The sequence below is a fragment of the Rattus norvegicus genome, chromosome 4, assembly GCF_036323735.1.
Source record: "Rattus norvegicus strain BN/NHsdMcwi chromosome 4, GRCr8, whole genome shotgun sequence".
NCBI classification, from domain to species: Eukaryota; Metazoa; Chordata; class Mammalia; order Rodentia; family Muridae; genus Rattus; species Rattus norvegicus.
Genome location: NC_086022.1, coordinates 22,346,812 through 22,373,480, shown reverse-complemented (window position 1 = coordinate 22,373,480; position 26,669 = coordinate 22,346,812). Strand labels below are relative to the sequence as shown.

Genomic DNA, 26,669 nt, shown 5'->3' with positions numbered 1-26,669 from the left:
TTCACATTTACAAGAATAGTAAACTCTAATTTCCTTGAGAGTGCTCTCTGGTTTCTAAAATGTGGGTCACCCTTTCCTGTCTGGTTGCTTCCACAACTCCCTTGGAAGTAAAATCTCTAGACTGGGAAAGTACTGTCAGTCCTTTCAGAACTCAGTTCAATGGAAGAATGCAGCACGAAAAGTGAGACAAAACCAGCAAGTATCATTATAAACCTGCAGCGTGTATCACTTTTAAAGTGGCCAAGAGAGTGCTGCATTTCTGTGCCTGAAACTGGATCATCATCCAGGAGTTACCACATGTCATGGGGTTGAACCTGCATAGTTTCTGCCTCTGGGTATAACTTCATCTGGGGAAGTTACCACCTCCCTATTCTCTTGTGTATTTGGGAAGATCCAACCCATCATTACTTTGCGTGCCAATACACAGCAAACATTTATTAACAGCAACTATTGCAAAGTGAAGGCCTTGGTAAAGACGCAATCTGTTTCTTCCACTCCCCCCCCCAATCTCTCCTTCTCTCTCTCTCTCACGCGCGCACACACACACACACACACACACACACACACACACACACACACACACACACTCAGTGGGATATGTTGCCATTCACTGCAAGTAAAGGACATTTCTGACATTAATCTGAGTTTAATGTTTTTCTCTTGAAGTGAATATAGTTTAAAAAACACACTGTCCTATTAATTAATACACTCTTTGCTTCATGTGTCAGCACTAAACTACGGTATTTTTGTTAGAGGTATGAAGTGCTTATCACCTTTACTATCACTATTACCAGAGATGCTGGAAAATATATATTTTATATTAGAAAGGTAATTTGATGAGAAAAGCAAAATATAATCTGTGCACGTTGAATGCCCTCTGTCTCCTTTGCTGATGTTTCCAAGACTTTAAATGCCCTGAGTTATTCACAGTACATTTTTCGTGGTGGCTTAGCTTCCTTGACCATGGTTTGCAAATGCAAAATGAATTTGTGCTAAGCTGGTAAAAGAATCTGTTTTGAATCAATAGCTCTCTGAATCCTCTTTGTTTATCCTACTAACCCATCTCTCTTTGCACTGTTTCAATAAAACCAAATGGCAACCGTATGACTGCTAGAAATATTTTGAACATCATTGGAAATCAAAATTTCAACCATCTGAGAGCAACCAAAAGGCGCGGATTCTCAGAATTCTTTTCCAGATACATTTCAGAGAGCAGTGTTATGCACCTGAACCTCGGGACTCTTCAGTTTTAAGGAGTTTATTTTCCTTTTCCTAACTGTTAGGACCATATAAAACTGTAGTGTACAATAACATCTCCAGGGAAATGACTTAGATTTCATGAATTCAACAGCATTAATCTTTGACAAGTAACACACTTTAAGTCACCCTTATCTCATACATGTTAATGATGCATGCCAAACATTATACTTTACTTAATATTTCAAAGTTCAAAGCTGTCACTAAACTTCAGGGCTTTTGTTTGTTTGCTTGGTTTTAGGAATTTCAAAGCTTGATAAAAGTTTGCAAGTGAGGTTGTTTGTGTTGCTATTATTGTTCTTTCAAATTTTGGAGCCTGCAAAACCCATACGCATTCACCGAATATCAAAATTTCTCTCTCTCTCTCTCTCTCTCTCTCTCTCTCTCTCTCTCTCTCTCTCTCTCTCTCTCTCTGTGTGTGTGTGTGTGTACACATATATTTGTGTCACATCTTTGTCTGAGAGGTAGCATTGACTACCTATGTCACAGATTATTTTCAATTGTGCTTTTGTAAGAGTAATAAAAAATTAATTACTCCTTAGAAGCCATTAGCTGTTTTCAAACAGCCTTGAAAAGCAAGGGCCATCTCCTCTGGAGACTGAAGCTTGTTTGTGGAGTGACTGGATAGTGACATAACATCGCATACAATTCAAAGGCATCCTAACCCACCTAGTTTTAAAAATTAAGATTATTGTACGATAACTCTTCTGGTATAAAACCAACTCTAGGTAGCTGTTACCTGGTTCTCTTTGCACTGCCACAATGGAACTGGACAAACTGTACAATTCATGCTGATTTTAATGGCTAGTGTGTTCTGGGAGTAATAAGACCATTGTCTCTGACCCGGAAGCCATGTATGTTTTACAAGTATCCATAAAACCATAGCAGAATAACTTGCTTTAAGTAGACCAGGTCTGATACTTCATAATTGTTGATTATTGATAAGGAAGAAGATCTTACAATTGACTATGAGAGCGTATTTCCAAATGTGAGTCCTGGAGAAAGTTGATGGTACTGCAATCACGTACTCACAAATTTTAAATGAAGACCAACAAAGCTCTTGACTCATTAAATAACACAGACTTGAGCTTAGACTTTTAAATTCCTTTGTGTGCTGTGTGCATTCCTCTGTGAGAGAAATATTACACAAAGTGAATTTACAGATTAAAGTGTAAATTCAACAGTCCTGACTGCAAAAACTGAGAGTTTTCTGGATACTTGATATTGACCACAGCACATTTTATTAGAGTAATTGATCTATCATGGACAATGCTTCCTTCTTGAGTGTATTTGTGCACATTTGTATGTGGGTGTACATACTAGTGAAGGTTACAGATTGATTTTCTATTTCTTGGTCAGTCACATATTCAATATATGGACATAATCTGAATTTCATCTATTTGCCTAGACTGACTGACTGGTCACTGAGCCCAGAGTTTCCTCCTCCTTCTTCTCTAGAAAGTACCACCATACCCAACTATTTTCATAGATTCCAGAGATCCTAATAGAGTTTCTCATGCTTAAACAGCCCATTTCTCACAAACACATCCTAGTTTTAGAGGTTATTAAGAAATTCAGTTTCCTGTGTCAGTTACAAGATGCTCAACAAATGAGACTATACCTTTAAATTTATTTAGAATGTAGATATTATTCAAATTTTGAATGAAAATTTTATTATTGAAGCAAAAAAGATGAAAACATTTATATATCTACCCAGAACAGACCTCCTATATAAGGATTTACATCTGCAATTATTGTAAGTTACTTTAACATTTTACTTCCAAAATAATATTAGCAATTGAAGTACAGACCTCTACGTTTTTTCAGTTTTAAAAGGGATTTTAAATTTGATCATCTTGGGATATTTCATTTATATTTTAAGTGGCCTCAAAGAAGGTGATTCATTTGGCACTAGCCAAAGAATTATTACTTAGACTGGCTGGTAATTCACTTTAAGGGAGAGTGGCATTGCCATTCTGCATGATTCATTAGCATAATATCTGGAAATTCCACAGAAAGGGTTTCCTACCTCATAGTGAGAAGTCCTTTGAGTTACACTCACTTGTAGCTCTGATAGTCATCGTTGATGATATCTGATAGTCATCTGTTTCTCTTATGTCATGTATATAAATGTATTTCTACATAGTTTTGTGGAAACACTGACCACATTGTAGATTGAACCTTGACTTTAGGAATATTTTCTTATAGATGATAAACTCTGTCTGACGAGAAATATATTATCATCAGTTTTTTACTGTGTTTAACTTTAATTTGATTCAAAAGGGAACAATTAGATAAATTAATATATCTACAAAACATCATAAAGGTTTCCCAAAGTTCATTAGTATTATTTTATGTTAGTGTGGATATACTGCCTTTAATGAGAGTTAGGGGAAGGGGTATGGATGCAAACATTACTCTACTTAGAAAATGTGGATACTCATACCAGAGGGTGCTAGGTTACTAAGTTGACACAGTACAATTCCTCTACAGCTACTAAAAACCAATGTCTGTGTTTTGCTGCTTAATTAGATGATGACCACAGGCCCATATTATGACAACAATGGCTATATTTGAGAGTCCTCCCCTGTTGGAGTACTGAAATTTCATGACAATTCTAATGAACAAACTAACACTTATTCAAAGCAGACGATGCAAGCAAGACGATGCAATTCTAATGAACAAACTAACACTTATTCAAAGCACTCTAAAGCAAGTCCGTCTTTATCAGAAATGAAGAACTCACATTTGAGTTGTTGGCATAGTTGTATAGAGTGGTATAGGTTGCAGACTAGTATGAAAGTTAAACAGTCTTGAAGCATTCAAAACAATAAAGACATGCTAATTTTAAGAAAGGATAACTGCACGTCATGGTGGTACAAGCTTTTTATCCCAGCACTCACAAGGGAACTCTATGAGATGAGGTCTGTCTGATCTATGTAGTGAGTTCAGGAAAGCAGGTCTATGCAGAAGACTTTTTCTCAAAACAACAAAAACAACAATTAAAAAAAAAAGGATAACCAGTTAACGAATGCACGTAATTGCTTTGTTAGAATGTATCATTAATACATTCTAATCCAGGTTTAGTTGAGGACACTTAAGGTCAAAAATCTGGAATAACCTTCCTGTATCATACAGAAAGCAGAAGATTCTCTGGTTAATTCCAGCCCACCCCTCAGAAATGGATAAAGGTAGCTATTTCAATACTGTTTTGATTTTATCTTTAAAATTTCATTTGAATTGATCTGTAAGATTTTCTAAATGTTCTTGAGAAGATATTTCATACTTTTTGTTGGTTTGGTTATTTTTAGTCAGGGTTTCTTTGTAGCCTTAACTGCCAGGCTGACCTCCAACTCACAGAAAGCCACCTGTCTCTGCTTCCTGGCTAATGTTAAAAGTAAAGACTTGTACCAGCACCAGCCTATATTCCATACTTCTAAAGAAACCAAAATTGTCATTGAACATGAATAAATACCAAATTTTAAATTTCCTAGGTATAACTGTAATCAGAAATAATTTCTACAATTTAACATATAGATATATGTGTATACAGTAATACACATAAACATGAACATATATGTCCACATATGTTTGTACTCTTTGCTCTATTATCCTAAATTATTTGAAGAAGTATTTTTCCAAAAGCTGAACAAATGAAATTTGTGAAATTTCCCTTTAATATCTAATTATGTATAAAGTAGAAGACCGTAATCTAGATAGCCTACATCAAAACTTTTCCCTTACATGTTTTATTTGGCTAAAGAATTTTAACAATAACTGTAAAAGTCTTTTGACCAAGCATCTTATAGCATTAGCTAATCAGCATGACTGCAGTCTCTTTTGTATTTGTTCCCAGGATGCCATAATACACAATCACGGTATGGTTTGAAACAACTGACATTTGTTTTGTCACAGTCATGACAACTGGAAACAAAAGAGCTAAGCATCAGAAGGGCTGGCTTTGAGGCCCTCTCGTTGGCTTGTTCCTAAGTCCTTCTTGTGCTGCTTCTGTGTACTCATCCCCCTGTACTCTTTCACCCTGATGTCCCTCTATGTGCCTTTCCTTCCTCTCTGGAGAAAAACAAAGTAGATTGCATAGGGGTCACCCTAAGGGCTTTCCTTAACTTAGGTCTTCAAGGGTCTATTTGCAGATATCACCAGGTTCAAGGTTTACTAGACAAGGGCTTCTAGCCATGACTTTTGAAGTAACACGGTTGAAGCCAACACAGAACTCTTTTTCTGCATGTAGATTGCTCTTTTGACTCTGTGGCAATTAATTGATTTTCAGCACATTAATATTATTACAAAAATCTTTCTTGCTGTACATGGTGGTGAAAGTTTTTAATTACAGCACTCAGGAGGTAGAGTCATTTGAACTTTTGTGAGTTTGGGGCCAGTCTGGTCTAAATAACTACTTCTAAGCCAGCCTGTTGTACATGGTGATTGCCATAATCCTAAGACAGAAAAAAAATGGAAATATGTTTTTCTGATAACATATTTCATGTCTTAGGATCATCATAAAGGAAATACATCATAGGCTCTTCAAATGGAAAGCAAGAAGAAAGAAAGAAAAAAAGAGTAAAGGCATTGACTATTCATATACAGAATCTACTTTCACCAGAAGTCTGATACATCCTACCTGTGTTGTGATTCGAAAACTCATTAGAGAATCTCCATTTACTAGGAGAATTGTATGAACACTTTATACTATTAACTATATAATGTGCTTAGTATTTTGAACATGAATGGCTCTTAATCAAAACAAACTCTAGCCTGATAAGAAACAATGCAGACGGCAGAAAGTAGGTGTGTAACAATGACACCAAAGAGTCCTCTAAAAGCTGGACTTTTTTCTATGTCTTCTCCCCAGCAGTGTAAGGACAGGGGGTATCTCTTGTTAGCATGGTGAATTCTTTTATGATAAAGGTAAATAAGTTAGAAGTCACAAATTCAATATTAGATGGACAATATAAAAATGAGAACATAACAGTGTATGAATTCTATGAAGAGATTTCTAACAACCTCTAACAAGCTGTAGTGAATGTGAAGGGTTGGGAAGACAGGATCAAGAATGATCAGATCCCAGTTGTAACAGAACAATTTAGGAGGACAAAGCACTACTGCCAGATAAGTATAGGGCATCTTAAATAGAAGAGGGATAAAGTGAGTGACAGGAACAATCTTGCGGATTACTGCTTTGGCATGAGCCTTGGAGTATGTGGCCAGCTTGCCAAATAAATGGACCAGTGAAAAGAGTCAATGGATTAACTTCAGGAATTAAGCTTATTAATGGATTTTCCTGCAGAGTGTATCCACCCATCCTGATAGACAGGGATTCCTTTGCTTTCCCAGCTGCTAGGTTATACAGTAAAATAATTCCACGTGAGCAGCTAATGACACAGAGTCTATTGATTTTTCCTTTTAAAATGAATTGTCATTGACCTGAGGCAGTGCTACACTATCCCCATTCATTTGGGGCTGGTTTATATTTGAACCAGCACAAGTTTGCTTGATTTAATCATGAACTGAATATATTTGAATAGAGATTGTTCTTGTTCACTGTCTCCTCCCCATTTTTTTAAAAAGCTGCTTCTTTATATAGATTAAATTTTCACTATTTCATCCATAGTTTAAGAACAGGGAAGGAGGTAATTGGAATTGTAGGTAAATTATATTCTTTTATAGAAAGCATAATGATCGGAAGTTAGTTAAAAACACCTCAATGCTCTTCTAATTTTCATGCATGGAGCAGTTGTTTTGACAGATGGATGGGCTTTATTTTTGTAACGGTCCAGGAAAAGTCTGCAATACAGCCTAATCTGTGCTACGTAGCTGTATCTGTGATGTTTGTTTTTGATTCATTCTGCTTTCAGCTCCTATATCTTTTTCAAGGATAGATATTTTCTTAACATTGATTCTTTGGGACAATATTTTTATGCATAATTTTTCTATTCATGTGATCCAAAAAGGCTAGAGCCCCCTAAAACTCAAATTCAAACAGCTTGTCATACAGGATGATTTATCAAGGCTCCTCAGGTGTGGGCTTGGGTTTTTATTGGATTATAACTGCTCTTGCTTCGAAACTAATGATCGTGGGATGCTGTTGATCTGAAGGTCCCCGAGATTGACTGACTCTCAGGATGTCAACTTGTTACCAAATTCACCTGTGTATATCAACTTAAGTTTGAAATAAGATCAGGTTTTGAAAAATGAATTCATTTTGAGCTGACTGCACTGTCTTTATTGCACTGTAAATCCTGCAGTGTGGAGCAAAGCAGTGCAGTCGTTTAATGCCAAAAAGTACATTACATTCTGAGTTTTGAGAAACATCATGGTTCAAGGAAAGGTCAAAAACACTCCTCTTCTGTCTCCCCAGAGCAGCAATGTGTGAAGTGTGTTTCCTTTTGCTGCCACGCTTCCCCCTGGTTTAACAGAATGTTCAGGCAGGCTCAGAATAAAATGAATGTCCTGTTTGGAATACTCACCAGGCTTGGCAGCCACAAACTAGAGAAGGGAGGCAAATGAATGACTGGATTGATACACTATTATGTAGACATTCCCTTAAGAACAGATTCTTGAGCGAATGTCTTTCAAGTTTTGGGTTCCTCTCTGTTCAGTCCCTTTTGTCTACTTTCCTCTTCCACTCATGCTGAGGGTTCTTCCTTTGGCTATTTTCAAACCAATCTTGAAAGTATTTCCTTCCACTCCTTTGTTTTCCTACAACCTTCATTTTACCCTCTAAGTCCAAAAAATTGCTCCGTACTCTATTTGCATCAACCTTTACTTTGAAAATAATACTAAGGTAGCCTCAGGGCATGGCAAACAGTATAACATGCTGTCAATTGGGAGAGTTCAGGGGGGAAATTAAGGAGATCATTCTAGGCCTTGGGCCAATAGGGTGGGGCTCCATTTTCTCTAACTCAGACTCACTTGTTATCAGCACACTCAGTCAGACTCCTTGCCAGGTTTCTCGGCTAGAGTCCCATGATTGATTTTGTTCCAGCAGTTTTGTAGAAGAATGGTTGTCATAGTATAGTGGTTCCCTATTTAACAGTTAATAGAGAACAAATTGAGAATTTGATATTCAATGTAGTCCAATTTTGTGGGTTTCAAGAGCTTAGGGAGTTTTTCTTGTGTTAATTATAACCTGCTAGTTTCTTTAGAAAGACAGCCTTAGTTGCTGGTAAATTGCTAATTGGTTATCTAATCTATAAGAAATAATGAACTCACAAAAGCTATAGTATTAAATTCATAACAGTGGTAAGGGAAATATGACCCTCCTTTTGTGTTTACAAGTATTTTTACTCATGATTATGTTTTGCTTTTATACCACAGAGAACCATAGTCTATTTTTAAATTGTTATGAGGTGTCCGATGTGAATAATGGAACTGGAGAAGTTAGGTTTACATGCAAAATGGCTTGTGAGCCTTTACAAGCAATTCACAGACCAAGTAAAGTCCTGTTCTTTTCTGAAGTGAACAAGTCTTCTGTCTCAGTCTGCCACTATTATTTACTGGAACATCCATTTGCTTAACGATGCATGCTCAGCCAATATCTTGATTTTGACATACGGTACCAGAACTCATTATTTATCTTCTGGAATATAATAATATTGAGCCCACAATGAGGGATGGCTGTAAAAGCAGAATATGTGGCCACCTACATGTTTCAAAGAAAGATATTTTTAAAAATTCCTCCTTTGAAAATGACAGATTTTTTTTAAAGGAGTAGGAATATATCCTGTGGGCAAACTCATGAATGCTTCATTTGTAAATGAATTTATCAGATGTTTCCTTTCCCCAATCTCCTTCCTCTGCATAGACATTCATGTTGTGTCCTGTAGGGAAAGGAGGGGGAACTGATACAAAATGAAGTTTGGGCTTTGAGAACAAGGGAAGTTATGTTTTATCTCCTTCACAGGATGATATTTTGAACAGGAACTAACCTGTTCAAAGTGAATGAGGAAGGGTATACGTACAGCCTTTAAGCTAGGAAATTCTTCCTCATAAAAGAACAATTTGCAAAGTCAGTCGATTTCAGAGCAAAATTTTATGTCTTGCCCAAAAGAAAAAAATATACATTCTGGGTCTATTTAACAAAACAGTAAAGGAATTGGTTTTTTGGTTTTGGTTTTTTTGTAATTTCTACTTACTGAAATTATATATTATTATTAAAAATGCATGGGGACTCACATCTGAAACTTATATTTTGTTTTAAATAAATCTAATTCATCTTTAAAGAAGTAAAATCAAAGGACAATACCAGGTTTCATCCTAGAACAATTAGATAGAATGTACAGCAGGCACTTTCTTGAGTTTAAATGTTAATTATTCTGTTGAAGTTGCCTGCTCTTTTTTTTTTTTTTTATGGGCCAATGGGCCCAAGTCTTCAGCTGTAAGTACTGGATACACATGTCATGTGGAAATGTACTCAGCAAGTTATAACACTCCACTTATAAACTCTAACCGACTACATAAGTCCAGATGCACTCTGCGTTCACACCTAAGAAGTCACGGGTCACATAGAAAGCTTTGAGGGCATAACACACTTTGGAACACAACATTCAACCTGGCTCTCCATTCTGTGAGCAAGCCAGCCTCATTTATACAGTAGACTGCTTTGGGAGTTTATAGTTCCATCTCTAGGGCTTACTTTTAAATATTCAACTGAAAGTTTTCTTAAAAACTATGAGCAAAATGTAGAAAAACTCTTTGAATAAATCTATTAGGTATCCTATGTATGTATATTTATTAGAAAGAAACCAGTATATATTACTAGTGATGATTGGCCTTGTATTATCCTTTATTTCAGTTCCTGTTTTATAAATTTAAACTCAGAAGTCACCTTTGTAATAAGAATTTCACCATAATCTCAATTGAATAATTTGTTATCTAGAGATGTGGTGGTTGTCTGAACTGTGTGGAAAAGTCATCCACGGTTATTGGTAACACAGAACATTTATTCCGTTAGGTGACAATATTTTAGAAATAGTTTTGGTGAGAGATTTTGGAAGGGTGCATGTCTTATCCAGAGTCACTATTGCTGTGATGAAACACTGTGTCCAAAACAACTTGGAGAAAAGATCTGCCTTAGACATCCCTATCACTGTTCATTATTGAAGGAAGGAACCTGGAGGCAAGACCTCATGTAGAAGCTATAGAGGCTGCTATTTACTGGCTTGTTTTCCATGGCTTCCTCATTAACCTGCTTTCTTATAGAACCCAGAACCACCAGTCCAAGTGTGGTACCACCCAAAAGGGACTGGGCCCTCCCCTATCAATCACTAAGAGAATGCCTCATATGCTTGCTTACATACCAATCTGATGGATGGATTCTCAAATGTGGTTCCCTCTTCTCAGGTAACTATAGCTGGTCCAAGTTGATATAAAACTATCACAGTATAGTATAACTATCACAGTACAGTATACGTATTCCCTCAAAGTTTAAGGCTTTTATGTTTAAGGCATGTAATGATGTGAACAAAATGACAGAATCATCAATGAGCCCCAAATATTGAGAAAGGTGTACTTACAAAATGTCCCAGCATGCCCAACACCCTGGATTCTTCAGTCAGGCTGAGTGCTGGAAGTAACTGGTTTGCCTTTTGTTTCACAGAAAGAATGTGCAAATTTCATCAAGGTCCTCAAGGCTTATAATCAGACTCACTTGTACGCCTGTGGAACGGGGGCTTTCCATCCAATTTGCACCTATATTGAAGTTGGACATCATCCTGAGGTAAAGCTAACTTGTAAAAATGCTTTTCGTTCCTGGTTCCTTCCCGTGCAAATGCTCCATTGCTGATTTCTTCAGCTCATCTAGTTTCTTGTTCACTATACATGGGACCTACTTCCAACTCAGATGCTGTTATTAATTTTATTCTGTGAATATAAAACAGCAATGCCATCACTCAGCAACCACTGTGGGGCAAGAGAAGGGAGGAGAACAGTTGTCCTCACCCTGGGTTTCAGAGTCATCCTCTCTATCAGACCCAGGGAGACCAGCTTCAGGTGTTCTCCATTCTCCTCATCTGTTTATTTGTAGCTCCCCCGCCTAACTTCCTCAGCCAAAGGTTTCTGCCTCCTACTGCTTTGTTGTCTTTCCTTGTTTGTTTAGTTTTATATTTGTTGTTATTTTCTGCCAGAGATGTAATAGGGATTCTCTCTCTATTTGTGTTCCAAGATGGGAATCTCATATGTGGGTTCTTGCTTTGTTAAGTTTTACCTTTATCTTTTCAATGATTATATTCCCAGCATGGAAAAGAAATAAATACATTTTGTTCTACTGAAAGATGTGGTTGAGAGAAACTTTGGTGAGAGAATTATAGCTAAGTAAATTTAAATCAAATTTAAAATGAGGAGACCTCGCTCCTATCGAAAGCAGCGTATTGTTCTCAGTTGCCTCAACTATAAACACTGTTGTCAGTTCTGGCACTAAATCTTCAGAACAACAGTGTTTGTGTGCCGAGAGTGAGTGTGCTGAGAGTGATCTGCTACAGAATTTACTTCCAAATTGGAATTCAGAAATGCTCAACAAAGAAAGAGTTTGTTCACAGAATATTCTGGAATCCTAAAGATAAGACTGAATTTACATGTCAGCCATTTATATCTTCAGCTTGACTAGAGCTGAGTTTTCTTAGGGTGTCCTATGAGATAGGAATGTGTTGTATCGATTCCAAAGACAAGAAAACAAAACATTTCATGCTTTATCTTCTTTATATAAGACAATGCTGTACAGACTGTGTGTTTCAAATGCTACAATCACTTATGCATTATGGTTTATGCTGTTGCTTCCCTGACAAGACTGGAAAGTTTAAGACACTTTCCTGAGGACTCATCCGTGTAGGTAAATGTATGCTTGTGCCCACCGGCCCTTGTATTCTTCTTTCTTTCATCCTCACAAGTATGTGTGAAATACTTGTTAGGGTGGACAAGATGTTTCATCATGATGCGACGTTTTAGGAATGGAGTCCTCTTTGTGTTTCCTGTTTCACACTGAGGAAGAATAGGAATCAGTCAGCACACTGGAACCTGAAGAAACTATAGATCGTGGTTTTAGTCACTTCTGATTAAATAACCACCCCTGTGATACCATCCCAAATGTGAAACTGTTGACGCCAATAAAGCTGGACCCATTGTGGTGCACATTTTGTACCTGGAGTCCTAAAGTCCCTGATGGACAGCACACAAGGATGCAGTAGCACTTTCAGGAATCTCCTTCCCTAGCTGCACAGAAAAACATCGATGGTGGTGTCACAATAGTCTGCAGATTTCAATCCACAAAGTATCAGCTTTGAAACCCTGGGAAGGTTATTTAACATCTCATAGTCTCTGCTCATAAAGTGTAAAACAAAATAAAACCCTCCTTGCCTAGGTATCCACATATGTTAAATTAGAGTTATGTTAACTCATTACTTCAAATCGCCTTCCACCCGCCTAACAATTAGTGCTACACAAACTCAAAACTTCTAGTTTCATTGTAAAAGCATAGCGTTCTTCCGGTCTCAGGATTTACTTCCGGCATCTCCCTGTGCTCAACCTTAGCTGCTCCATGTAGAACCAGGGACTTCTTTCCCCGTATCTCTGTCTAATGTAGAATTGGAATGAGGATGTTTGAGATCCTTGCTAAAAACGAACAGCTAGTACTCGAAATTATGAATGTGTGTCAGATTGGAAGCCTTGGCAATTTGTCTCATTCGTTTTTGCCACCTTACCTGTTATTTCCTTGCCTCCTCGTCTGTGATTATTAATAATGTCACTAGGCTTCCCTTATAGGGTCTCTCTGTACTCATCTTAAATCTCCCATGCCTAAAAGCTGAGAATTCCATTACTTTGGTATTTATGCTAAAATTCTATGCATTTGCATGCGTTTTTAAAATTTTTCTGATGACGATGTCCCCATCCCTCCTATAATTAAGCTTCCTGTTGTTAATAATATATTATCTTTCAAGTCAACTAAGCGTTGCTGCTCTTTGGGTGGGCTGGTAGTGGAGTGAAGGGCTACAGGCCATTGCTCAGGCTCCCCTCCACTGAAATAGTAAATAAGCCTAGTTTCCTATGTGAGCTCCTTTGAGATGACATATTGAGGGACAAGTTTTTCTGTTCTTTTGTGTTTTTGTTTTTGTTTTGTTTTGTTTTTGTTTTTTTTTCCTGAGAAATTCAGAGTTTCGAACAGGTCCAAATTGAGAAGCCCAGTGATTTTGATTTGCATGAAAACTATAAATTATGAAATACCATTCCAGAGTAGGAGGTCAGAAAGAAGATGATTATGCAATTACCTGGGGAATTTGGAGCAGTCTAGACAGGCAATCTAGGAAATTCTGGAAAAGATATTATCAGGAGAGCTTGTCTAGACTACATCAAATTTAATTTTCAATGCTTAAGCTGCCTTCTGAGACAATCTGCTTTAAATTGATCTATACTATTACTTAAAATGCTACCCTTGGCTTTAACCAATTTTGCTGTTTATGAAGTTGAGAAAAAGAGACAATGTGCACTTTATACTGTTAGGGAAAAAAATGACACTAATGGAAAGCCTGGAAAAGGAAAAAAAAAATAAAAGAGGCACCAGGAGAGAGGCTAGGAATGTTGAGTTAATATTCACACACGCACACATGGAGTTTGAATATACCATCATTAAAAATTGTCTTTAAAATAACATTTATGTCTTATAAGATTATGCTATAATTACATCTTCTGTCCCTTCTCCTTCCTCTTTCCAAACCCCTGTCCCCTACCCAAACCCTCAGCTCTCTATTACATTCCAGCCTCTTTCTCTTTAGTTTTATATATAAATTTTAGGCTGGAAATTACATGTATATTTTCCTGCTAGAAGAAAAAGAAAGAAAACGATTTTATTCAGTGTTCTAGGCTACAGATAATTATATTTTATGAAGAGAATAATCTTCACTTTTAACATTTGTGAAGACTGTTAGGAAGCAACACTCCCGGAGTCAACTTCTGTTTGCTGTACACTTCCCTAAAAGTCCCTTTTGCCTGTACTTGGTTTCCCAGCTTCTTATTAGAAAACTGCATATGGACTAAGCATCTTTATGAAGCATGCCACAAAAGTCAAGCACTACTTTTGAAAAAAATGCTAGGCCCAAGTCATCGTTTAATAGTTTTGAATCTTACAAGAAAAACATTATCACTTGCTATTTCTAGTGATAAATCCATTTCCAAAATACTGCAAAGTTTAGCTTTGTAGTTATAAAAATAGTCTTTTCATTTCTAGCATTTTGATACATATATATATATATATATATACATTCTTGAATAGCGTCTTCCAAAATCTAGTTTTCTGCTAGTGAATGCCTTTTGACCACACACAGTATGCCATTGATTGCTGTATTAAACAGATTTTCTGTTTCCTGTGGTACGTTTGGGAATTGGTAGACATATTAATTAACTCCAGTTCTGTAAGATATGTGTCAATCAATTCTTGGTCATCTGCCAATAGCCCTTGACACAGCAGATAACTGCCAACAAGGTCACATGCCTGATACACATGTGTACATTTGTCATAAATGCCTGCAGAGTTCACAGAAGGAGTGATTCAGACAAGAGCACAGATGAGCTTGGAGCTGTAGTTTAAGCATCTCTGCCATTCAAATTGTGAGTCATCCTTTAGAGGCTAGCTATTCCCAAATGGCTTATAGTATATGGTATTTCCCCTTCAAATTTACATCTGTTAATAAAAAATGTATAAATTTAGAAGGAGTATAACTTTTCGAAGAAGTCTCTGGATATAGTCTCGAATTCCAAATGGGTCTCTTCTATGTACTGGCAGGAATCCTAAAGAAAGGTGGACCCAGATGTCTGCTGGATAGTATTAACTCTATAAATACTCTCATAATGTCATAGTCTCAATTTATGATAGAACCAAGGGGACATTAAGAAAAGCAATGAGTCTTAATGGCTATCTCTCAGGTCATTTTTGCAATGACAGCCAATGCATCTGTCCAGGAACTAAAATTGTCTGGTTTTTCCTTTTGTTATGAAGGAGAATTTGTTTTATATGAAAGTCTGTAGCATACATGTTATTTAAAAAGCAGGTAGGGCTCTGTTAGTTAATTGATTTCTAATCCTTTCTGTTTCTGGTATCTTTCTCATTTATTATTACATCTGGTATAATGAAGCACAGACTTCTTTCTAATAAGCATAAATAAACTAATGACAAATTGTTCTTGTACCACTTTTTGATTTCCCTAAACCACATCTAGGAACCTTTGCCTCTGTGAGAAATGTCAGAGTGCTTCTTCAGTTTCTTTCAGGCTGTTAATTATTTTTACCAGAGGTGATTTGTTCTTCCTTTTCACAGCTGACGTGAGCTACGACATATTAGAATTAAGTCCTATATGGTGTCTATTTTCTTCTGTAAAAAAGAATTAAAGAATTGAATCATGCTAAAAATTGACCATGTGTGATATTATTTAATAAACAATACTTCCATTTTTCATCACAAATCAAAGTTTATAATTATCTGCTATCTGTACTTGAAAGTTTTTCCATTTCATATATTCCAAGAGAATTTAACAAAAACATGTGTTTCTCCATTAAACATTTAAGTACTTCCAACAAGACAATTTCTTAAAATTAATAGGAGCAGAGACTGAGTTAGGAGGTAAGCTAACATGGATTTTAATGACATGAGAATAGAATAAATAGTCAAAGCTAATAAAAAATAAGAGAATTTAAATTAGCAGTGTCTATATAATTATTTTAAATGGTTCAAGTCACATGATTTGACCTGAGTACTTGTTTTAAAAGTTCATAGTTTTCATATTAACATTCTTCTATTCTTTATAATGTATTCATTCAATTACCAAACATTTTCATCACAATTTTTCTCACAGGTGTTATTCTTGAAAACAGTGGAAGATAAAAAAAAAAGAAATGTCCATATATTTAATTGATTTTTCTCCCAAAATGATTGGTTTATCTGTTACAAGAAAAAGGTTATGGATGAAATTAAGGTTTTCTTAAGTCAAAATGATATAATGATGACTGATCACGTTTTAAGAGAAAGACTACTCTATAACCATGAAAAATGTATAAATCATGGTGTCATCATTTGTGTGAAGTCTCTGATATTGTAAGTGCCAAGAATGTTCTTTAAGTTTCTTGGGCAAATGAGAGACAAAGGCTGACTTGTTGCCATAATCAGTGTTTTATTGCACAGAGCAACTCGTAGAAAGCCTCTTACTTGGGGCCTGCTTCTAGTTCTAGATGTATAGTCTGTTATTGTCAAAAAGCATGGCAGCACATAGACAGGCATGGGACTGGAGATGTCACTGAGAGTCCTAGATCCAGAACTGCAAGCAGCAGAATGAGGAAGAGCTGTGTGTGACTTGGACCTTTGAAACCTCAAAGGCTATCCCTTACACACTCCTTCCAACAAAGTCATGCTTGATTCTTCTAAAGTAGTGTCATTCATGGTGACCAAACATTCAAATATATTTGCTGATAGGAGCCATTGTGATTCAAATCAACACAATCACACTTGTTACACACATGTTGTTTTCCACATAAAGGGCAAAGTCAAGGCAGATTGTATGCCCTGATTAAATAGAAAAACAAAAACAAAAACAAAAACAAAAACAAAAATGGTGAATGCAGTAAGCCCTCCCTGGTGCTGGAGAGGGTAGGATTGTAGACCCGGTATTAGGTTGTTATTTGGGGCTCAAATTTACATTGCAAAAGGCTTTTGCTTTACCTGAAGTATCACAGTATCTTGCCACATAGTTTCACTAGTGCTATTGTGTTCAGTGTATTCATTTTCTCATTTGGCTTTTGTTTAATTTTAAGCAGGGAAATAATATTTATATATTTACAAATTTAACAACTATTAGAGAATATACATTGGAAGTTAATCCCTGCAGCATTCTAACAAAATGCTTTGTAGTATTTCTTTGCTTGTTTTGTTTTTGTAAAAAAAATGCTATTATCTTTTTACCCATATTCATTTGGAGGATACTAATCTTTGATTTACACATCTTAGAATTTTCAGCATCCTTTGAAAAGGAAGTCTAATTGATGGAGTGCAGTTCAGTTGAATTCAGTGCAGTTCTGTGAAGTTCAGTTGAATCCAGTTGATTTCAGGTAAATTTGGTGAAGTTCAGTTGAATGAAATTGAGTTCAATTGAGTTCCTACAGTTCCATTTATTCTGGTTCATTCTTGCAGTCAGTGCAGTTGTTCATGGAATTCAGAGACAGTTTTTCCAAGCAGAGCAATTCAGTGAGAAACAGAGAGCAATCAGTCACCTTGGAGAGGAGTTTGAACCAGCACCGCTAAACTGAACCAGTCAGCCAGAGTTCAGAAAGAACTAGAAAGGGTGAGCTTCTTCAGCTTTAAGTGTTTGAGATGACAATTACATCAGGTATTGTCATTGTTTAGGCAGTTTTCTAGTTTCTGTCTAGTTTAGCTTCTTCTTCACTGCTAGGAAATAGTATCTTACCACAGGTTTCCTGGCCATTTGACTTTTATGGTCTTTCAGCCCCTTTTCATTGCAAGTCCTGAGCCTTAGTGAAGATGTTGTCTTGTAGATAGATGCCTTTGGGGTTTGACACCCCATTATAAGTGGTTGTCAGAATTTTGATGAGTTGTGGTTTTCTGTGATTGTCTCCATTTGTTGCGAAGAGAAGTTTCTTTGATGAACTGTGAGAGCTACACTAACCTACAACCTATAAGGATAAGTACTTTGAATACAGTTAGAAGCTATGCTGGTCTAGGAAAAGACGGGATAGTGGTTTCTCTTCTAAGAAGGGAAACTAAGAAGATGGAATTAATTTTAATAACATTTTAATTAGATAAAAGTATTCAAAATATTGTTTACATGTACTATTAGCAACATTTATATTTATTTTACTACGAAATTCACTATAAAGTTTACTAAGCTCAGTTTAGACTAGTCTGATTTAGAGCGCCCAGTGACCCAATGTGGCTGACAGCTATAGCCCAGTCTACAAGGTATGATAATGGTAGAAAGATCAATAACTGACAACTATTACGTCCACATTAGCAGTTGGACACAGGCTAGCCAGGCGGGAAGGACCAGCAGAGACTGGGGAGGAGGGCAGCATGTGATAATGAGAACAGTTCAAAGATGATCATAATAAACCAAGTAAATCCCTGGCATGGAACCTTTATTTCTTAGATTTGGGAGAATATTAGAAAGTAACTGAGGGAAGATCTCTTTATTTGTGAAGCTTTACTCCATGGCTGAGTAACGAGGGATGAATAACAATGAATAAGTAACAAGTTGTAGTAAGGTAAAAATATGGAGAATATCATCTAGATGAGATACTAAGATGTGTCTAATCTCTGTAATGGTGAAGATTACAAATATACAAACTCTACATACACACAAAAAATTCTAACTTTAACATTGCTTTAGGTAGAACTAATTAATGTTAATTATTCCAATGTGGGGTTGCTACCTGCCCCAATGATACAGGTTCCCAAATGAAAGATACAGACAGTCTTTATATTTTAAGGCTGTCTTAAACAATAATAGCTTGGCCACTGTCTAACCCCCATGCATTTAATCCTGACTTAATATTTATTCATTCTATGTCCTGTCTTGGCTGCCCTGGACCCTGTTGAGCAGCCCTCTGACCCATGCTTTTCTGTATCATTCATGTAGTGGCTATGTCTCTCAGTCCTGGACTTTCCTCAGGCATGATATCTCTCTTGTCCCCCACAGTCTCCCGGCATGGTGGATCTCTCCCTTCCCCTTCCTCCTGGTCTCAAGCCAGGAAATCCTAAAATCTCACCTCCAGCTGTCCTCCCCAGCTATTGCCTGTTGGCATCTTTATTTTGCAATCAGAACCAACTGGGGGTAGGTTGCCATAATTTATGTGCAAATAGTCTTATGCAAGAAGTTTTTCTTGGAAGTTTAGGTATATAATTATCATTCATAACATAAGAGCTATAGCTTATAACATCAAAAATAATAATTATATTCTTCCAAAGTAAGATTTATTGAGCAATCAATGTATTGTGGCAGTGTCTGTTTCAACTATACTGATTCATCACAAAATTTGATGAAACTGATACTCTTATTAATTATGTTTTGCCAATGAAAAAGCTAAAATTCTTCAAGTATTTTATGCACCTGAATCCAGCATGGAGGCAATGGTTATGGTTTATGGCTGTATTCAAAACCTGCATCATGAAAAGATGACTTACAGAACGCAGGAAAACAAAGAGCTGAAATGATTGATCCTGTTTTATGATAGGGAGTCAAGTTTAATTTTATATATTTATATTTCAGTCTAGTGTTGACCACTTGACAAGTGTGGACAAAGAGGCAGTTAAAGTAAGCAAGGGCTGGCACCTTCAAAATGGAATTTGAAAACTGAATGGCATATGAATAGTCGTAGGAGGTAGTATAGACAGTGTGAGCAGTGGCTCGAAGGACAGAGGTAGAAATGACAGTCTGCAGGGAAAGAGGGAATAGCACAGGATGCATGGAACATTTCAAGGACGGAAGCTGGAAATTGCATTAAAGGTTGAGTTGAGGAAAACTAATTGAGGGCGTTGTGAGGTTTTACCAAGAGAGTGATACTATTCCCACCATTCAAACAGAAATATATATCTGGGGCATAAATTAGAGGAGAAAAAGAGCAGTCCAAACATCCGTTTTGAGGCTATGGCAAAGGTCTAGTACCAACTGAAAAAACTAAACTGAGACCAGGTGAGAGACATAGGGCAAACTGAGATTCTCAAAGGAAAACGAGAAGTCAAAACATCCTTCAGATTTCATAAATTAGTGAGGGATAAGTGCAATGATGGGAGTTTTCTAGGTGGAGGATGGGTTTCAAATTCTCTTGCGATGATAAGGCAAACCTTTATAGCTCCGATATATTCAATTTCTACACAAGGGTGTATGAATAAAGACCATACATGTTATCATGTTATTCAAAAACATTAAGGCGTTACATACAAATGTGTTGGGAATACCTAACCTGGCAATTACAAAAAATGAGTAGGCTATACTTGGAAATCCAGAGAGAAGTGTGTTATATAAGGCTTACTATGAACACATTGCAAATTCATTCTATTCAAAAATGTCCTAAAACAAAAACCTATAAAACAAGAATATTTGATATATCTCTGTAAATAGGGATTTTAAAATGAAAATTACTGTCATGCTATCTTTAACTTTTGTTGTGTATCTGTGTACTTGAAGCATTTAAGGAATGTTGTTCATAACAACCTCTGAGGTAATCTATTCAGTTTCCCTCTGGTTAGAATGACTTTCTAAGATGATTGTTTTACTTAATAGTATCAGTGTCTATCAGACCTGATATACTGAATGAATTTTTATCAACATTGAAACATTTTATTTCACAATCCTGAGATGTGAAAATTCCTTCATTTTCCCTTGGGGGTGAGGGGGAATGGAGATTCAGACACATTGAATTATCACACAATGAGAAACGTGTTTTCCTCACCATTACAACATATGACCTTTCTGGTGGCATCAATACTATATACCATTAGTAGGATGCTATGCCATGTGTTTATTGACATTCAAGTCTGCATCATTTCAAAACATTGCATTTTAAGTTAGTGCGCCACCATTTAGTTTAACAGAATATTCTTGAAATCACTAAATGCTTAGTGCTAAAAGGTTGACAGTCCATGTCATTTTGGTAAAATTCCTTGGCAAGGACTTCTTCATAGTCCCTTAAGAGATTATAAAGGTAAAATAATCAGGGAATGTTGTTTTTATACACAAGTGTATGGTACCCATGAAACAACTTCATCTGGTGATACTCTTTCTCTTTAGAGATGACCTAGGGATTAGGTAGATGAATGAAGCCATTTCTTACTGGTCCAGAGACAAATACGACTGTGTTTGTGATACTGTGACCTGTGATCTGTTTTTACCAGAAAGATTAGAATCTACAACATTAATGGAATTGCATTTTGAGTCGATCACTTAATATACAAATTTTGGTGAGCTTTTCAAAACTTCAAGAAAAGTTTCAGCATAAAGACTTGGTTTCTAATGTTTTGAAAATGAACTTCTACAGATTACCAGTTTATACTGAAAGGCATCCATAATTTAAAAAGTAGGAGTCTAAAAAACAAATAGTACTGAATTTTATATGGCATCCAAATTACTAAATAACAGTAAACAGCCATAATTATCTTTCTGTTGTCAAGATTTAAATTGCCCTTGCCTCTGTGTTAAGGCCAATAAATATGGTAAAATATTGTAATGCTTAAAAAAATAGCTGCATTATACTGAAATTCAATGTTCTGGTTGGGTGTCTTAAAATTTTTTCAACTAGGATCAATGTACTTAGAGAAATATCTATTTGCATGAAAGATAATTCTTTAATCATAGGTCATAAACTGAATGGCATGAACCTTCAACTTTAATTTAGGTAGGCTTATATTTGCATAATTACTATATTTGCTATTACCTTTTATAATTTAGAAAACCTTTGAATTACAAAGACTAGAAAAGTTGGTCCTACTACCTCAACCTACGTTGATAACTGGACACTTTAGGCAGAAAATAATAGCATTGCAAATAGTCAGAAACCAAGTCACGTAGAATGACTACTTTCCATTTTAATTTTATTTTTATTTTTCAATCTGCCCTTCTAATTCAATTGTGCATCCTTGGCCACTGAAAGCAATCTCGAGAATTGCTAAGCTGCTTAAAAGGGAGTCTAATGGGATCTAAAAATCAATTCACAGCTCTGCTACTGAGACATTGTGCAACTCTTGCTTTCACTAAAATGACATGAAATTGGTCTCTTCAGCATCTCAGACCTCAGTATTTGCCTCTTGTTACAAATACACCATCTAATAGGTACCATGTAGATAAACCCAGTACAAAGCATGAGACTGGTGTCTCCGTCAACTAACTGCTGCACCTGAGGTTTCCTAAGAGCTATGCAGAGGCTGGGAGTCTGTTCTTTCTAGTACTGCAAATGCAGTTTTGTATGTGTGCCAGGGTTCAAGCTCCTTTTAAGTGCTTTTATCCCAGTAATTTTTTTCTTTTGATTTACATTTTGTTGGCATTGAGTAGCTGTCTTACCTCATATTTAAATTGATTAACCTGGAAAAAAAAGATCCTTAGTGCCCCACATTTATTTGCCCTTGGCTGGCCTAAATCTAGGGGACAAATGTCAGCTCTGAAGTGAAGAATCCCCATTTCCTGTACAGTGTCAGACTGATAGAAGTCCCTTATATCTCCTTGTCACCACGTCACATTTTCACTAGCAGTCATATGGAATCTTATCTCTGGTTTATGGCTGAACTTGCCCAATACCTTAGGTATATATGAAAAAGACAATATTTTCAGTTATGTATAATAACTTATCTGACAGTAGACTATATATAGATTTTGTGAGCAGTGAGCAAGCCATTTGTAACATGTGGCAGACTAAGCCTAGAGTGCCGTGTCCATACACCAGAAGCAAGCTGTGATGTTCTATCATTGCCAAGTACATTTTAGGAGAAAACAAATTCCATGTTGCCCCATACATGACCATAGTCCATCCTCACGATCTTTATTCTTTCCATTTACCTGGTCAGATTTACATATCTCCTAAGATAAACATTAAAAGCATTTTCAACTATATTGTCAAAAGATTCGTTTGATCTGGACAATATTAAGTTATCAACTGAATGAGAAATCTTTATACACTTTCCACTTCTCTCAAATCTAAAACTGTCTGCTGTTTCTCTGTTTAAAGCATATGTCTGCTGATAAGTCGTGTCAACTTCCATATCTGTTCAAAATACATTTATAAAATAGTTGTTATGCAGCTCCTCTAATCTCTACTTTTTATTTTTAAATGTAAAAAGACATAATGACTGTAGATGAAGCTTAATGGTAAAGTGCTTTCTTAGCATATAGCAGGCCTTGAGTTCTATCCAAAATAGTGTTCAGGTTATTAAATGAGACAAGCTAACTAACTAACTAACTAACTAACTAACTAACTAACTAACTATAATGGCTGGAGAGATGACTCAGAGGTTAAGACACATACTGCTCTTTGAGAGGATCTGAATTCAATTCCCAGATCACTTAGAGCAGCACACAATCGTCCGTAACTCTAACCCCAGAGGACGTGATGCCTCAGGCTTCTGTGGCCAACTGCACTCATGCCACATGCATGCCCACACGGACACTTGCATAATTGAAAAGAGTAATATATAAGTCTTTGGAAAAGGTAAACTTACAGTGTTGGAATAGCTCACGGAAATCTGTGGCAACTTCATAGTAAAGCCAAGTATGAGGCTTAGTTCCCTCAACGCTAACTCACTATCCTTTTTGTCATAGCACACTTATTATTTGGCCAGTGTTGCTACCTTGTGAAAGAAATGAGAGTCACAATTTTGGATAAGTTGCAGATTGTACATATCATTTTATTTTTCAAAATTAAAAAGTTCAGTTTCTGCTGGTAACTTCAACAATTATTATAAAATAAATATGTATTTTACCTTCTTTTTCTTGGGCATCTAATGTCTGAGTATGTATCATATCATGTGTTTCAGGAGAACGTCATTATTATTTATCACATAAGGAGAATATTTGCTTATAAAAATGAATTATCATCTTTCCAGAATACCTATGATTTAGATATATCGTTTAATCTTATTCTCACTAAAGATACCGGATTTAAGTTGATTTCGGTTAGGTGAAGAAGTCAGCACATGAAACAGTATCAAAGAAAGTTATTGAGCACATTAGAGAAGCAGCAAGAATGCAGACATCATGAAGAACCTCACCCACACACCTCTGCAGAAAATGGACAGGAATGACTAGATGCTTTGATCTTCCCTGGCTAACATAAAAGAGAGGGGAGAGGAGGCAGCATCTGTTAGAATAAAGGTTTAATGAACAGGTGGAGGCTAGTTGAGTGTTGACACAGAGCGTAAGAAAAGCAAAGAAAGATGAATTGCAGAATGGTTAGCATCACAGACCTCCACGGTCTGAGGAGATATATTCCGATTTAAGACAATAACATTAAAATAAATGCACTTTGATTTACCCCTAAGCACCCAGAAGCCTGCATTAGCCTTCCACAAATAACTTTAATGGGACCAAATCATTCACTGTGTATCTACCTTAAATTTATTATATGTGGAAATTTGTATAAACTTTTCATGTACTTGTATCAACAATAGATAAAATATCTTGGGAAAATATATAAGTGTGATACTAAGAATATAAGTTACTTTTATCGCCCAACACATGTTTCTGTGAACTTCTTTTGTAATTGAGAAAATAGACATTTGTTATGGAAAAGTAACTGACATAAACTCAGCTTCCTGTTTAGATTTACCTGAGCCCTGTCCATCTCTCAACAGCTATAAGTCCTCTAAAGATAAGTCATGTACATTTAAAGTTTTGAAAAACTTTCCAGTTTGTGAGATTTTACATGGAAATACTACTGTAGATTGGGGTGATTTTTCAAAGTCGATACAGAAGCGTAGATCCTGCTCCCTTGCGACTAAGTGGTTCTTACTGTTAGAATATAAAAACAACATCATGTCTCATGAATGGTATATGTAGATATAACAATTCCTGGGCACAAGACCACAATTACATCCTTGCTGCTGTATTAAGACCATGAATAAATTACAGGCATTATAGTTTTAAAACTGAAATGGCTCATATTACCTAAAAATATTAAGAAAAATCTACCTTATTAGTATATCATTTAAGTTTAAAAGTACACGGTATGTTTAAGATTGGAAAAATGTCATATGGCTGCAATAGGAAGACGCACAGTCACGGATGTAGTGTGCCAGCATTTGGGAAATGTCAAACGGAAGACACTGGCCTCTAAAATGGTGCCTCATGTAACAGACTCTCTGGACTCTCTGCTTTACATCAGAGCAGAGGTTAAAAGGGCACCAAGACATATGGTTTCACTTGAAGAAATACGTCTCTTCAATCCCATCGTTCTTCCTCCACTCCTTCACCTCCACCAGTTTTCTATCCAGTTCTTTATGTGGCAAAGCCAGATCAGTCTTTATGGAGAGCTGAAGGCCACCCATCATCCTGTTTAAGGACTTTATTCCACACTGAACCAGAAACTAAGGTAAAGTGTGACTGTTGGCTTGGGTCCTTCCTATTTCCACACCCTTTGTGGAGATCTCTTTCTCACCCTCCTCCTCCTTCAATTCCTTGTCAATCCTAGACCAATCCTAGTCTGGCCCTTGAAGGCTTTTTTCATTTATTTCTCCTTCCTGAAGAGATCTCTTATACATCTGTTCCAATGAGTCCAATTCATCAGAGTTCAATTCATGGATTATTTCTACAGTAGTACAAGAAATATATACTATCTAGTAGCTAATCTAGGCAGAGGCAGTCAGCAGATGCAGATGAGGGCTGTAACAAGACTTAGAGATTGGTCTGACATAGGGTGCAGGCTACAGATTGGATTCTATCCCCATAGCTTATCTGAATGCTTGAGTATCATTTCTTCATTTATCAAGGTTAATGTTCTTGGGGTTAACCTGTGTGTGTTTAGGAAACGTGTTCCAGTTACAACAAAACCATGAAAAACAAGGATCTTAAAGTTATAGCTAAAGAGCTAGGTAGCCTTCATCAGACAAAGAGTTGGCCTCTTCATACAGAAAATAAATCTGTGTATGTTTAGCATAAAACACTACTTGCAGGTAAAAATAATTTACACTGATTAACAAGTAATGACCTTAAAGTTTTATAGAAAAATTTTGTGTTGCTTAATATGATTGTCATGCACTCATACGTAAACTGTGTACTGTGTACACAGTACATGCAAATGATTTTCTATAACTTTTACATATGATTTTTCTCATAACAAATGTTCATTGATTCTGTTGCAAAGAGTCCTCAGACAGTAAGTCAAGAAAGATATACTAGGGATAGATGGAGAATAAATAAATCCTCATCTAAAGGAAAGAAAAAAGAAGAGCGAGTATAAAGAAGCAAAAGAGGGAAGAGAGGATAAATCTGCCTCAACATCAAGTTTGGAAAAACTGATATGGCTAGACATAGACTTTATCACTTAAGAATATTCATTGGGTTTATTCTGAGCTCTAGGTTCAGGTGGATTAGACCTATATAGGTATCAATACTTGGAAAGAGGTACTTCAGTAGGTTGTATAAGAACTTCTCCCTTAGCCACTGCACTAAGAAAATGCAGCACATCCACACTGAAGTCTACATCATATTCCTACCGATGTCCTTACTGCATTATTGTCCCAATTTTCCTCTCATGACATTTTATTGGAGAATTAAGAATAATAGAAGATTCTTCATCTATGTCAATATGGACAGCAAATGACCTTTCAACTCAGAGTTACAAGAGTATTGACTTAGAGGTCTTAATAATATATTTTATTTTCTACTATGGTTGCTTATTTGACATTCATTTCCTGGCTATTAGTT

General features: G+C 36.3%; 1 protein-coding gene across 4 annotated transcripts in view; it reads left to right on the top strand.

Annotated features, from left to right (window-relative positions):
• Sema3a (semaphorin 3A) overlaps nt 1-26,669 on the top strand; it is a 470,490-nt gene that overhangs the window by 336,427 nt on the left and 107,394 nt on the right. For all 4 annotated transcript variants that reach the window (XM_008762702.3, XM_063285863.1, XM_006235990.5 and 1 more), the window contains one exon: nt 10,874-10,993. In XM_008762702.3, coding sequence (XP_008760924.1) covers nt 10,874-10,993 — 120 coding nt within the window. The remainder of the gene's footprint in view (nt 1-10,873; nt 10,994-26,669) is intronic.